Raw genomic sequence first — 16,041 nt, forward strand, 5'->3', positions numbered from 1 at the left:
ATAATTCATAATTATTAGTCTTTAAAAATTGAAAATACTTAAACAAATTTAAAATATATATATATATATATATATATATATATATATATATATATATATATATTGGCGCCTAGGCGTCTTAGGCGCTAGGCGCTTCCCGAGTGTCCGAGGAGCGCCTAGCGATTTTTTCAACCATGTTTATGATGGACTAAATTTGCAACTTTGCTAATAATTGAAGGGCAAAATCTATACTTCAAATAAATGAAGGACTAAATCTATAATTTGGTCATAATTGATGAACTAATAAAAGCCATTTTTTTTCATAATAATAATAATATAACATTTAGCAAATATAATTTTTGGTCAATCAATTTGTGAAGTTGATAGAAACTATGGTTGCCGTAGGCGTTAGGCGGTAAAGTAACACCTAGCGCCTAGGCGGCTAACTAAATAAAAAATAAAAAAACAATACACGTGTGTGAGTGTATGTTATATGTATATATAAAATTTTAAAAGATTAACAAAACTGACTCGATAGAGTTGAGCGCCTAGCCAACATACCGGCTAGGTCGATTTTTGGCAACAGTGATAGAAACATATGAATGAATCGATATAGGAGACATTGGACGGTGATTTAAATCGTTGATATTCATGTAAATTGGTTGGGAAGTCCCATCATCATCGTCCTTATGTCCTTGTTCTAAAACCTAGGTATCCATATATAGGATACTATGGGCTCCACCATGCAGCAATGCTATAATTCATCATGTTTGTGTACAAAACCAAATTTATTTTCCCACTCACAAAAAACGGTATCTACACTAAAATTGTACCAACAACATTGGTCCAGTGTGAAAACGACTAAAATTTTCATTTTTGATATATTTTTACGACTATAATTTAAAATCAATGTTTAATTTAAGTAATTTAGTATTAAATTATATGTTAAATTAAAAAAACTCAAATCACATTCAAAATATGTTACAATTTAAAGATTAATTATATTAATTCGTACAATAATTCGCGTTAGAATGGACATAGTTGATAGAGCAACACAGTACCTTCATAATTCCTATTGCTTCTAGCCAGTGACAAAATAGGAATCTCACATTGCGCTTGTAATAAATATTTCAAATAGCGACTAATAACAAATCAATTTCAAAATCAAAATTTGTTGTTGACAAAATATACTTTAATATTAAATCATATACAAAATAAAAAGTTGATGGTTCACTCGTGACCAATTTTAGAAGAATTTTCATAACTAAACTACTGTAAGATTACCCAGGTACGAAATCTATGTGAATTGGTATGTGTTGTACTAGGTAAGGTAACATACACACATATATATAATAAATCATTTTTAATAATAATAATAATAATAATAATAATAATAATAATAGCAATAATAAAAGACTAACCCAAACGGGGTGTTTGGTTGCAATAAGAGAACTAGGTGAGAAATGAATTGCAATTCTATGGGAGAGGAATACTGTAGGAATAAAAAGTTGTATTTTAAATTTCAATGTTTGGTTCGCAGGAATAATAATAATAATAATAACAACTCACATATTTTTTAGATTGATTGTTCACTTTGGATATAAACTTATATCACTAGAACATATTTAATAACTCTGAAAATTTACTTAACCATGCAATTTGAGATAATACCAGGGGACGCATGAGATTCTAATTATATTTTGTGAAAATGAAACATCAATTTCAAGTCAGAAAAGAAAAGGGTAATTTTTTTCTTAGGGTATTTTTTTTTTCCCTTTCCATGCACTATGGAATTGAAAATACTAGAAAGGGCATGCATGAGATTATAATTCTATGAAAATGAAGAAATTGCAACTCCCACGCAACGAAGAAATTTGCTTGTCTTCGGAATTAGGTGGGAATGATATTCTAATTTCATCCAACCAAACGGGTTAGCGATTGAAAATTATTTTCATTATTTGAGGTAGCAATATATGATTCGTATTTGATTAATAATAAGTAGAATTGTTTTTAATGTAGATTAAGATCAATCAATGCATAACAAACAATAAATGAAAGTATTTTATTTTCACGTTGGATGTTGAAAAGTTTTGTTTGTTATAACTTATAACTTTGCTCCTTAAAGTTGAATCCCTAATCCCAAGAGCTCCCCACGCTCCGGCCTGGTAAAGCATTTGAGAATAAAGATGTAAATCATGATAACTCAATTGAACACATGGACTAGGTTTTGCTTACTGCGCAAAGGAGCCCCTTCACTTTGAGAGTGTTATAACTTAAAACTTTATTAATCTCCTAGAGGAGTAGAGGAATAGAAACGGTAAAAAAAAAAAAAAAAGATAAATCTTGACCATGAATCTTTGATCACAAAGATTATCACTCCGACCAAATCGGAGTATATAGTAAAAAAAAAAATCATACTTTATTATTATTTTAGAATTATGGAATAAGAAGAGCTTGAGCAAAATTGACCATCTGACCACCCATTTGGAATAGCAACAATGGTGCTATTATTAAGCAATAATATTTATTCACATATTTTTCCGTTAAACATCCGTTAAACCGGGACCAAATTGGTAATTTTGTTATAGTCAAGGGACCAAATTGGTAATTAATTTTCACTTAAATGGTCCATTGACTATAGCAAAATTAGCAATTTGGTCCCTATTTAACGGGTGTTTAACGGAAAAATAAACGGAGGATCAAATTAGTTAAAATTTTCAAAGTCGAGGGACTTAATTAGGCACGAAAAATTGTCGAGGACCAAATTGGTAATTTCACAATAGTCGAGGGACCAAAATCTATGGTGGATAAGAAATTGTTGAGGACCAAAATCTATGGTGGATAAGAAATGTATATATTGTAGCTCTACGTCTTGGAGTTGGGTTTTACTTACCACTATTCGCTAATTATTTTAACTAATGATTTCAGGTATGGAGTAGAGCCTTCGTGAGCGCGTTTAGCTTGCCCGTAGTTCTACCTCCCTCTCTTGTAGTTAGATTATATGGTTTTGTAGACACAACTTTGAGACTTCTTGATGTAATAATAATCTTTAGACTCCAGACTTATGTCTTTGACGGATTTCAGTGGTAGACATAGCCTTAACATCTGGCTTAGTATAAGTTAGATGTGGCATAACACCCCAGATATTTGGTTATTACTTTCGCTGTGACTAGAGTTTAATTTATTACCTTTTGATCAAATTCTAAGCTTTAATTACCTTACATATTGTTTTAAAGTCACCAACTCAGTCACCACACCTCCCGCGACCTCGCCTCAATGGATGTTTGACAGTGGGGCCTCTCATCATGCGACATCTACTCCATCCACCTTGCATGGTTTTAAAAGGGAGCCTGATGAAATAAACTTGGGAGATGGTAAGACTTTAAGTATTACCCATACTTGAAATACTGTTCTTCTTGCTACACCTCGTTCCTTGTGTTTAAATAATGTGTTATGTCTCTCGAAGTTACATACTAATCTCATATCTGTGTCAAAGTTGTGCAAATCTAATCGAGTCTTTGTCGAATTTTTCCCAACTTATTTTTTGGTGAAGGATCTAGTCACGTAGGCGCCACTTCTACAAGGGGAGAATGTCTATGATGTCTACTATGCTCCTAATGGTCAGTCTCAACAAATAAATGTTTCTACCCAATCTTCCATCACAGCCTAGCATCACTGGTTTGGACATCCTTCCAACAACATTCTTAAGAAGCTAATAAACTGTTATGAGTTAGGTATTAAATCTGCAGCTATTATAGATTTTAATTGCTCCTCTTGTAACATCAATAGAGTCATAAGTTACCTTTTTCAAAAAATTCTTTGTCTAGTTCCAAATCATTGCAATTAATATACACTGATGTATGGAGTACTTCCGAGAAGTCCGTTGACGGTTACTCCTGCTATGTCATATTTGTGGATTTCTTTACTAAGTATATTTGGTTATATCCCCTTAAAAAAAATTTGACATGTTTTTTATATTCTCGCAGTTCAAACGTATGGTAGAAAAATTCTTCGGTCACGTCATCGTATCAATTTTTCTGACAACGACGGTAAATTCATCAAGTTAATACCGATGTTTAATTTGTTTGGGATATCCCACTTTACGTCACCCCCGCATACTCCTGAGCACAACAGAACGGCTGAACGCCGGCATCGGCACATAGTTGAAACAACTCTAGCCTTATTACACAGTGTGTCCCTCCCGATTCCATTTTTGGTCCTATGCCGTCCAAACTGCTGTATATCATTTAAATCGGCTTCCCACACCAATTCTTAATAACAAATCTCCTTTTGAATGTCTCTTGCAAAAATTATCAAATTTTAAAAGGTTAAAAAGTTTTGGTTGTCTTTGCTTTCCTTGGCTGCGTCCCTGTACACAAACAAAATTACAAGCAAAATCTCTGCCTTGCATTTTTTAGGATACTCAACGTCGCAATCTGCATATAAATGTTGGGATTATGTTTCTAAATGAATGTATGTGTTTAGACATGTTAAATTTGTAGAAAATACCTTCCTTGCACAAACCCTCTCCTGGTGCGAAAATAATTCACTCTGCAAATTTGCCTCACAATTTGAATTGTACTCACACTCCACCTAAGTATCATGTCATGCCAATTTTATAGCCAATCTCACCACCTCATGCTTGTCACAAGATGTCAAAGTCTGGTCGGTTTAGTTCTTCTCCATAGCAACAGCGTAGTCCGCCCCAGGTAGTGCCGTTGGAATCTGGTCAGTCTGTTGTGTCGCCAGCACCAGCGTCACAGCCATCCTTCGCGTCGCACTTAGCCCCCTCTACATCGCACTCAACCTCCTCTGCATCGCAATCACCCTCTTCCGCATCATCGTCTTCTGCGTCTACTACGTCACAAACGTTTGGGTATGTTCCAACTGTAACTACTCCACCTTAGTCACCTCCAGTCCAGTTCCAGAACCCCCTGTAGTTCCTAGATTGTCTGCTCGACTTCAAAATATGAATCCAAAATATTATGCGGATAAATTTGTGAACTCCACCACTGTGCATCCCATTGCCTGTTTCTCTTAAACCAGCTAGTACTATGCAGGCCTTGAAGGATCCTTTGTGGCTTGCTGCCAAGGATGATGAGTTTTCCGCATTACATCGTAACCAAACGTGGGATCTTGTTCCACGAGGTGGTCACAGTCCAATAGGTTGCAAGTGAGTTTATCGTATCAAACGACAACCGGATAGCACGATGGATCACTATAAGGTGTGATTGGTAGCGAAAGACTTCTTATAAGAGTCAGGACATGATTATTTTGAAACGTTTAGCCCAATCATGACACTTTTAACCATTCGGATTATTCTTACGATTGCCTTGAGTAACAGGTGGACTATCTGGTAGCTAGACGTCAACAACGCATTTTTACATGGTACTCTATATGAAGATGTGTATATAGAACAACAACCTGTGTACCTTGATGTCTTGAATCCATCCTCTGTAAGCTACGTAAGGCACTATATGACCTTAAATAGGTACCCCGTGCGCGGTACTTGGAGTTGTCGCATTTCTTGATTTTTGGAGGTTTTGAACGCTCAAAAGCCGATACATCCCTGTTTGTCCATGCCTCCGATGGAGTTTTCGTGTACTTCTTGGTGTATGTCGACGACATCATCCTCAATGGCAGTAGCATTGCGTTTCTAGATGCCTTTGTAACACAATTAGCCAACCGCTTTTCCATCAAGAACCTTGGTCTTCTTCATCACTTTTAAGAGTTAAAGTCATAACTTCTGCATTTGGTATGTTTTTATCTCAGGGACATTCTCTTGAAAGTATTCTAACTCAGTTCAAGATGGATGGTGCGGAACCTGTGTCCATGCCGATGGCTACTAACTCGGTGTTGCAGGTTGATAATTCTACACCGGCTGTAGACGCCACGAGTAACCGTCGACTGATTGGACTTTTGTAGTACCTCCTCATTACCCAATTGGATGTGGCATATGATGTTAACAAGTTGGCTCAATATATGCATGCTCCAAATGAAGAACACTGGCAAGCAGCAAAACATGTTCTCAAGTACTTAAAAGGTACAGTTTATCTTGGCTTGTTGAAATTTGATGATCCTCTACGGTTAACCACTTCTTCTGACTCGGATTGGGGAAGCCCACGAGATAAAGGATGGTATACTACTGCCTACATCATTTACATTGGGACTAATATTATTTCCTGGAAGTCCACATGTCAGAAAATAGTATATCGGTCTTCAACAGAAGCTGAGTATCAGGTGTTAGCGAATGCTGCAGCTGAACTTGTCTGGATTCAAAACTTGCTATGGGAGGCAGGTATTCGTCTATGCCAACCACTGTCAAATCTAGTCTTCTACTCCAGGATGAAGCATCTTGTATTAGATTATTTCTTCATTCGTGATATGGTTACTAAAGGTTCGTTATCTGTTCGGTAAGTACCTGCATGTGATCAAGTTGCAGATGTCTTGACTAAGCTATTGGGATGTGCTCTGTTATAGAAGTTCAGGTCCATAATTGGTGTAACCGATGGTTCATCCATCTTGCGGAGGCGTATTAAGCAATATTTGTTCACATATTTACTCTGTTGATTGAGTCTAGGTGGTTATATTTTATCTCCTGTAGAACTGGCCTAGAACTGTTGCTAGCGTTTCTTCTATTTATAGCTTATCTGTATATTGTTTGATATATTGAATGTACAGTGTTTCTTCTCATTCTCATAGCTATCACACTATATAGTAGTAGCCATATTTTATCTTTATTTTATTTTAGAAGCTATTGTATTTATTATTTGATTGTTAAATTTAACTAGTTTTTAATGTTTTTTTTTTCATATTCAATAGAAGTTTTTATAAGTTTTGAATTAAAATTATAAACTATGTGAGTTTTTGTAGTACAGAGTATATATTTTACGTTAGAGGGCGTTTGGTAGCAATGTAAGTTAAAACTTTATTGAGAATTTAAAAGATGAGAAAACTATTTTCACATTTGATGCAATATTTGACTTAGGAAATGTTAGGTCAATGAGAATCTAATTGCATGATATCAAGAAAAGTAAATCTTGTGACAAAAAGTGGAATCGTCCTTCTCAAGTGCCCCACAGTTTGTGAAGGGGTAAATCATAGTGATTCAGCTAACCAATAGAGGTTAGGCTTTTGCTCACTGCGCACAAGGAACCCCCCTAATTTTTAGAGAGGTTGCTCCCACAATTGACTCAACTTAGTTTCTTGTGACAAATTTCACCTCTGCAACCAATTGTGCTGCCCATATGGGCCAATGAAAGTAAACCTCACTTAGGAGATGTATGATTCTTTTTTCAGTGACTGAGAATATACCAATTTATTCAATTACGCATTTATCATTTTTGGCATCATGTTAAAATAGCTCTGTTATAAATATAATAAATTTGTCTCTCTCGCCATTATGAAGGATAAAAACACTATTTATCAAAGAAATTTGTCTCTTTCAACACTTTTTTTAATACATATGTATTGTTTTGTATATTGAATATTCTTATTGCATACTTGAATTTTTTGGCATATGTTTTATTAATTTATAAGTGATTTATTAAAGTCTCAATTATTTGTTATGTTTTTTCTTTTTAATGTTTGTATATAGAAAAATGATGGACATATTGGAAATGATCCAAGAATTGAGACACAGGATCCATGAGCCCACAACTCAGGGCCGAAGCATAGAAATTCTGGAGAGGATGAAGATATAAAAACTTTTCATAAGAATGCTTAAATAAACCAAACATCTTAATTAATTTTTCTAGGTAGTTTATTTAATTCTTATGTTTCTAAGGTAACACCATGTTAATTAATTTTCCCAAGAAAGTTATTCCCATCAAATACATTCGACCGATGTAATTTATATTTGTACTCTTGTTGTTTATATTTGTAGGAAGAGGCATAAGTGAAAGATATTTGAAAATTTTCTATAATATTTGTTGATACTAAGGCATGCATTATCTTAGCCAATTTGCTATTGGCAAGATGATGTGACATTTGCCACATCACAAACACACACACACACACATACACATATATGAACAGGATTTGGAAATTTACATCTGCAGCAAATTTGCAAATCCTATACAAAAGCTGCCGCAGCTATAGTTGCAGTAGCTTTTATAATTTTGTTTTGTATTTTCGTAAATTTTTTTCTTATACTTTTTAATATTTAAATGATTTGCAAATTGAGTGATATGGAAGTTGATCCGTTTTTTTAAAGTGAGAGAGATTTGTAGGGATAAGGATAGCTTAAGGGTCCATTTAGAAACCCCGAAAATGACTTCTAGAAGTCGTATTCAAGGAAAATATAGTCAAAAGAAAATATCCATTATTGTCCACGGAAAAAAAAAAAACTCAGTTTGGCGGAAAATGTGTTTCTAGATTTTTAGTCAGAAGACACTTTCTGAATTCTTTATTTTCCCGTATTTCTCTCTCATATCTTTTCAAGCTAGTTTTCGAATTATTATTACCACAAATGCCACAATCACTACAACCACCAACATCACTACACAACCACAACAACCACTGCCGCCGCCACCACCACCTCGTACCATCACAACCACTACCACCACACCACCATCACAACCACTACCACCACACCACCACCACAACCACTACCATCATCCCTAGCACCACCGCTGCAACCACTACCACCATCACACAACCACAACCATTAACACCAACACACCATCACCACACAACCAAAACCAGAACCACTACCACCACACAACCATAACCATCACCATCACCACCACATCACCACAACCACAACAGCACCACTATCACCACTACCAACACCATCAACACCACCAACACCACCACACAACCACCACTACCACTACCACTACTAGTACCACCACACCACCACAACGATGAGTGAATATGAAAGGAATTAACTTTGTATTTCTGTATGTTAGAAACACAGAATGAGATAACTAAAAGCATATTAGTCTAACTACCCTCCTAACTCTCTAACTACTCAATACACCCCCTCAAGCTGATGTTGGGCACGGGACAACGCCAAGCTTGACACGTAGATTAGTTAACCGTGTAGTCAAGATGGCCTTGGTGAAAATGCCTGCCAACTGATCATTTGTCAAGACAAAATTGACTTTAAGATCACCTATGGAGACCTTGTCCCGAACGAAATGATAGTCCACCTCAACGTGTTTTTGTCCTCGCATGAAACACCGGATTGGCGCACAGATATGTTGCCCATAAGTTCACGAAGCAACAATTGAACCCACACTACCTCCACAGCAACATCGGCTAAGGCTTTATATTCCGCTTTGGTAGAAGAACGTGCGACCGTGCGCTGTTTGCAAGACACCCACGGGATCAAATTCGAACCAAGGAACATTGCAAAGCTTGCAGTCGACTTTCTATCCAGCGAGCAGCCTACCCAGTCGGAGTCGGAAAACGCATAGACCATCGGAGATTGAGAAACGGCCAATCGTAACCCGTGAGTAAGGGTACTTTTAACATACTGTAGCACCCGTTTTAGTGCTGCCCAATGATCTTCAGTGGGACTGTGCATAAACAGGCACAGGCGATTCATGGGGAATGACAAATCTGGCCGTGTAACCAATAAGTACATCAGGGACCCAACTAGCTGACGATAAGGCGTTAGATCATCAAGTGGAGTAGAGCCAGTTGCAGCTTTAGACATTGTATTGGACATCGGTGTGGCTAGAGGTGTACGCGATTCCATACCAGCTTTACGTAGTAGTTCCGTCATGTAACGACGTTGAGATAACACAACCGCGCCATTACTGTAGATTGGCTCGATGCCCAAGAAGAACCATGGTCTACCAGGATCTCAAATTTTGAATGATGTTGAGAGCTTACAGAGTAAATCATTAATCAAAGCATTATCATTACCCAAAATGACGATATCGTCAACATAAACTAAAATATAAGCCCGGGATTGTCCTAAATCATATATAGAAAGTGACACATTAGTTTTAGAGGGCCGGAAACCAACGTCAATCAGAAAGGTATGCAAGCGTTTGAACCAGGCCCGAGGAGCCTGCTTCATCCCATATAGCGAACGCTACAGTTTATAGACACGATCTGGATAATTCTGATTGATATACCCAGGTGGTTGCTGCATGTTGATATCCTCTGTAATGTGATCATTAAGGAATGCATTATGGATATCAAGCTGATGCATACCGCAAAGGATAGAAAAAGCCGAACAGTGCCTGGTTTGATCACTAAACTAAACGTTTCGAAGTAGTCCTCACTTAGAACTTGGTTGAACCTAGACTTGGCAATTCGTGTGTACGGGTTCGTTAACGGGTCGACACGATAACGACACGAACACAATAAGGCTAAACACGGACACGACACGTTAAGGTTAACGAGTTCAAATTTTTAACACGAACACGAACATGATTTGTTAACGGGTTAAGCAGGTTGACATGGTAGACACGTTTTGTTAACAGGTTTTGGTTCGTGTCGACATGATATGACACGAAACCCGTTTAAATTTGCTAAACCTATTAATATATTTAAAAACTAAAATTTAAAGTCAAGTAATATAAAAAAGAAATAAAACCTACAATTCAATCCATCAAACAAACTAAAAAAAAAATCAATTTATAACATTCATACAATGATAAAATAACATCTAAAACTCATGATTAAAGAAGTTATACTAGTTTTTAGAATCAAATTGAAAATAATAAAAATTCAATTTTCAGATAGTTGAACATAAATATTTGGTGTAGGATCTTGGCCTAATTTAGTAAATTCATCCTTAATCATGCTCATGATATCTTTTGTAATCTCATTCATGACAATGGTTCTTAGCGTGTTGTAAATAGGTTTGTGTAACCGGGTTCGTGTAAACGGGTTAACATGATAATGTTAACGGGCTAAACGGTTCTTAATAGGTTTAACCAGTTGACCCGTTAAGGCACGAAACACTAACATGTTATTTTCGTGTCCGGCCTTGTGTTGTGTTAACGGGTCGTGTCCATAATTGCGAGGTCTAGTTGAACCCCTTGGCTACTAGGCGAACTTTGTAGCGTTTGACGGTACCATCAGCTTTTCGCTTAATGCGAAACACCCATTTACAGCCGATAATATTCATATCATGACGGGCTGGGACTAGTTGCCACGTCTGATTGTGTACAGGGCATTGAACTCAACATCCATCGCAGCACGCCATTGTGGGAATTTCACCGCCTGTGAGTAACACGTTGGTTCGTCATCATCAACAGAGGCCACCAAAGCCGTGGGATTCCAGCGCTGTGTTCGAGTTGTGTTCTAATGGTTCATGGCATGAGTCCGAACGGTGAGTCGTCGCCTTCGATTAGTGCGGCTTGTGTTCGATGAGGTTGTCAGTTGATAGGAGGACGACCCCGTATTAACGGAAGAAGAGGTAGGCAAACCCAGAACTTGCACACTGGTAGGATGTGCGAGTGCATTGTGTACTGGTGGCATTGCCGTAGAAGTCACTGGTTGGTTTACCAGAACACACGCCCATGGTAATGAGGAATGGGGGACACCACTTGGTAAGCTCCTGTCGGCATGCATACCTGTAGACTTATGGAAAGGAAAAACCTCCTCGTTAAAGCGAACATTCCTGGCTATGTAAATGCGTCCCAAGTTTAGGTCCAAGCACCTGTAACCACTGAAAGACTCGGGATACCCCAGGAACACACAGGACACGGAACGGTAGTCCATTTTGTGTCTATTGTAGGGACGGAGACATGGGAAGCATTCACACCCGAAAACACGAAGCATGTTATAGTTTGGTGACTTATTAAATAGACAAGTGTATGGGCTAGTGTTTTGGGTTACTGATGACGACATCCGATTTATTAAATATACTACAGATTCAAAGGCATCGGTCTAGTATTTTTGTGGAACATGACTTTGAGCTAGAAGTGTTAGACCGGTTTCAACCACATGATCGTGCCTACGTTTCACACGGTCATTTTGTTCGTGTGTGTGTACACAAGATTGTCTGTGGATAATCCCTACGGCAGTGAATACGTCATGAAGCTTGCGGTATTCACCACCGAAGTCTGATTGTATAGACTTAATGTGGCAGAAAAAATAATTTTCAACAAAAACACGAAATTTAGAAAAGATGGGATATATGTCAATTTTAAGTTTCATTGGATAGTACCAAATGTAACGCGAATAATCCTCTACAAATAGTAAAAAATAACGAAAACCATCAACTGACGGGACTGGAGAAGGCCCCTAAATGTCCGTGTAAACTAACTGTAAAATGGATTGACTAGAACGGTCTACACGCCGCAGTGGGAAGCGCACAGATTTACCCAGCTAGCACGCAGTACATAAGTTATTGAAAGCACGGAAAGATCCATTATGGGACATTTAGAAATGACCTGACGTAGAACTCGAAGGTGTGGGTGACTAAGGCGATTATGCCAGGTTTACGGGGATGCTCTGGCAGACATAAAAGCAACATGAGACGACGCTGTGAGTGAGTACATCTCGCCCATACTAGGATCGCTAAGCAGGACCTGATGGGTGATACGGTTCTTCACAAGAAAATGAGTGGGGTGAAACTCAAAATAAACGTTATTGTCATTTGTAAACTTATGCACAGATAATAAGGAAGCACGTAACTTAGGCACATAAAGAATGTTATTTAGAGACAGTGACCGTAACTTAGAAGCTATAGATAATGAACATGTGTTCGAGATTTGCAAAACTGAGCCATCTCCCACACGTAGATCCTCGGTGCCGGTATATGGTTCGGCATTGTCTAAGCCATCCACACGCAGCGTGGCATGTGTGTTTGCGCCTGTGTCTGGGAACCGACATTTGAAAATGGGGCAGTATGATGATCATCCTAGGGTTGCTGGAACGCCATATTCGCATGCGGAGCAGAAGTCACGCGGTGCGTCGGCTGCGTAGGTGGTGACTAATGTCCAGCGACGTTGATGAAGCGCTGGTAGCAGGTCAGGGCGGTGTGGCATTGCATGTCGCACAGTTGGAAGTGCACACCCCCACGGCTGTGTTGTCTTCGTCCCCGCTGCCCTCTGTGAGATCGACCGCGACCCCGGTTTCCATCCTAGTTGTGGCGAGGTGACAGTAACATCTGTTGGGCGAATAATGCCGAGGGAGACGAGTGCCGCGCTGGAGACAAATCCTCTGGAAACAGATACTGATGCATGGAAAGGAGATCAACGACCTTCAGGATGCTCAGGGGAGCGCTCTTCATAGTCAACGACGCGACGGGGACATTGTATTCTAGCCTCAATCCCTAGAAGACATGCAGATTTTGTTCATCGAGGCTAACTGACTGGCCAGCCTGTGCGAGCTGCTCGACGATCACTCGAGCTGGTCCGAGATATTCTGCTGGCTTGGAATCTCCTTGATGAGGATTCTGGAGTTGAGACAAGAGGCTCAACGAACGGGCTCTTGAAGCTACCTAAACAGATCGCGATGTCGTATGACCAATCGCCAGATACAACACCTCCTCAGCGAGCGATGAAATGAGCATGCTGAGTATGGACTGGTCTTGTTGGACCCACTGGGCACGGAGAGGATTGAAGACCAGAGAAGCTGAAGTGGCCGATGTCACAAACTTCGGCGGGCATGTACTGGAACCATCTACAAAACCATAGAGGTTCTGGCTGCGTAAGAAAGGCACAAGCTGCGCTCTCCAAAATAAATAATTTGTGGCAGTCAGCTTTATTAACACATAACGGTGTGCTTGGTAAAGAATATTTGGGGTACATAGGTAAGGAACTGGAGCCGTGGTGATCGTCCGGCTTGAGGAGTCTATGGGTGCAGCATTGTTTGCAGGTGGTGGGGCTTGGTTATTTTGATCGGCCATAGGATCGTGAAAGGCTGATACCAGACGAGTGAAGATGAAAGGAATTAACTTTGTATTTCTGTATCTTACAACATGAGTTTAGAGGATATATATACACAAGAGAAACACAGAATAAGCTAACTAAAAGCATATTAGTCTAACCACCCTCCTGACTCTCTAACTACTCAATAACAACCACCAACGCAACTACCACATCACCACTACCACCACCACCACTTATTACTTTATTAGTATTGTTGTTGTTGTTGTTGTTATTATTATTATTATTATTATTATTATTATTTGAGCAAATTGTCATTTTGGTCCACTGACTATAGGGGTTCTATTAATTATAGTCCACGACTTTCAAAAGTGTTAATTGTATACCATAACTTTTCAATTTGTATCAATTTTGGTTACTCCGGCGAAATTTCCGGCCAAATGTCGCCGGATTCTCTTAATTACTCAGTTAAGGCTTAATGTTAGGGGCAAAATTGTATTTTCCAGTCCAATTTCGCCGGCCAAATTGTCGCAGTCGCATAATTGTATTTTCCGGTCCAATTTCACCGGCCAAAATTGTATTTTTCAGTCCACGACTTTCAACTTTGTTGACTTCACTTCATCTCTATATTACTCTCTGTTACTTCATTCATGTTCTCTGTTCTATTTGCTACTAGGAGATTTAGGGCTTTCAGATTTGTGATGTTCAGGGACGAGCTATCCATGAGGGATGTGATAGAGGGGATGAACGGCCAGAGCCTAGACGGTCGTAGTATCACCGTCAACGAGGCTCAGTCGCAAGGGAGCGGCGGCGGAGGTGTATTCCGCGGTGGAAGACGTGAAAGAGGTGGCAGCAGTTACGACCGTCGCGAGGGTACCTACGGCGATGGGCGTGGATATGGTGGTGGAGGCGGCGATCGCTATGGCGGAGGCGGTTACGACGGCGATGATCGCTGAACCGGGTTTGGGATAGGGGGTTTGGGTTGGGTTATTTTGGATAGTGGAAAGTACATTTTTGCCCCTTAAGTTAAGCCAGATTAGAGGGTTTAAGAGAATCCGACAACATTTGGCTGGAAATTTCGCCGGAGTGAGCAAAATTGATACAAATTGAAAAGTCATGGTATGCAATTAACACTTTTGAAAGTCGTGGACTAGAATTAATAGGACCCCTATGGTCAGTGGATCATAATGGCAATTTGCTCTTATTATTATTATATTACAAATAATATATTCATTTTCGGGTAAATGAACCAAACATAAAAAATGTAATTTCTTAACATTCAACCAAACAGAAAAAGATAGTTTTCTAACCTCCAATTGAACATTAGAAAATTAAATTATTTTATGAAAAATGATTTATTTTCAAAAAATAATAATACGTAACCTCCAAAAAATCATTTTCCGTAAAACATTTTCCAAGTTTCCAAACGGACCATAATTTAAATAATACTTACTACAATAAAATGTTGAATGTAACAAACATGTGCCAATCTTTATAAATTGAAACAAATATATAAAATGAGATGAGGAGATTATCAGTTTAATTTCAAAAATTTTACAACCCATTTGGTTGGAGAGAATTAGAATTCTACTTCCATCTAATTGTGAAGGTACGTAAATTCTTTCGTTTAGTTAGATGGGATTGTAATTGCCTCATTTTCATGGAATTTGAATCCTATGCTCCCTTGGTATTTTCAATTCTGCCTTTTCTTGGAAAAAAATTCCATTGAGACAAAATTACCCTTTTGTTTTCTATCCTAAAATTGATATTTGACTATTTGTATGCTCACGTCTCCCTCCCAGTGTGTATCTTCTCCTTCTTTGATCTGTTAACGAAGAACTAACGCCGGCTCGAAGACTTACTAACACTCTCGTTCTTATTTTTCAGAGCAATAATCAGTAGTCCAACCTCAAGCAAGTATATTTTCTCAAAACTCTCTTATTTCTTTTATTGATTTCAATTCAAATCTAGGATTAAGTACCTTTTGGGAGCTAATAAATATGTTATATTGATACAAGTTTATATCCAAAGTAAACAATCAATCTAAGATATGGGCATATTCCAAATAACAACTACATTGCATTATAGTTTTTTCACAAATTTACTTGTCACTTAAGATTTATAACAACAACAATAATAATAAGTATGGACATTTTGGTCTTAATACTACTTATTCACTTTCAATATCATGGATACCAAATATTGAAATTTAAATTCTCAGTAATTCTATTCTTGTAAATCAAACACTGGAATTTAAATC

At 38.2% G+C, this 16,041-nt stretch overlaps 2 protein-coding genes across 2 annotated transcripts; one reads left to right on the forward strand and one right to left on the reverse strand.

The window, feature by feature from the left end:
* Positions 1–9,097: 9,097 nt before the first annotated feature.
* Positions 9,098–9,712, reverse strand: LOC116010787 (secreted RxLR effector protein 161-like). Its single transcript, XM_031250295.1, has one exon. The coding sequence runs from the start codon at positions 9,710–9,712 to the stop codon at positions 9,098–9,100; it is 615 nt and encodes a 204-aa protein (XP_031106155.1).
* A 2,888-nt stretch (positions 9,713–12,600) lies between these two features.
* On the forward strand, positions 12,601–14,737 carry LOC116010788 (glycine-rich RNA-binding protein GRP1A-like). The gene is made up of 2 exons (XM_031250297.1): positions 12,601–12,872; positions 14,458–14,737. The coding sequence occupies exons 1-2, from the start codon at positions 12,601–12,603 to the stop codon at positions 14,735–14,737; spliced, it is 552 nt and encodes a 183-aa protein (XP_031106157.1).
* Positions 14,738–16,041: the final 1,304 nt, after the last annotated feature.

The sequence above is a fragment of the Ipomoea triloba genome, chromosome 2 (genome assembly GCF_003576645.1).
Source record: "Ipomoea triloba cultivar NCNSP0323 chromosome 2, ASM357664v1".
Lineage (NCBI taxonomy): Eukaryota > Viridiplantae > Streptophyta > Magnoliopsida > Solanales > Convolvulaceae > Ipomoea > Ipomoea triloba.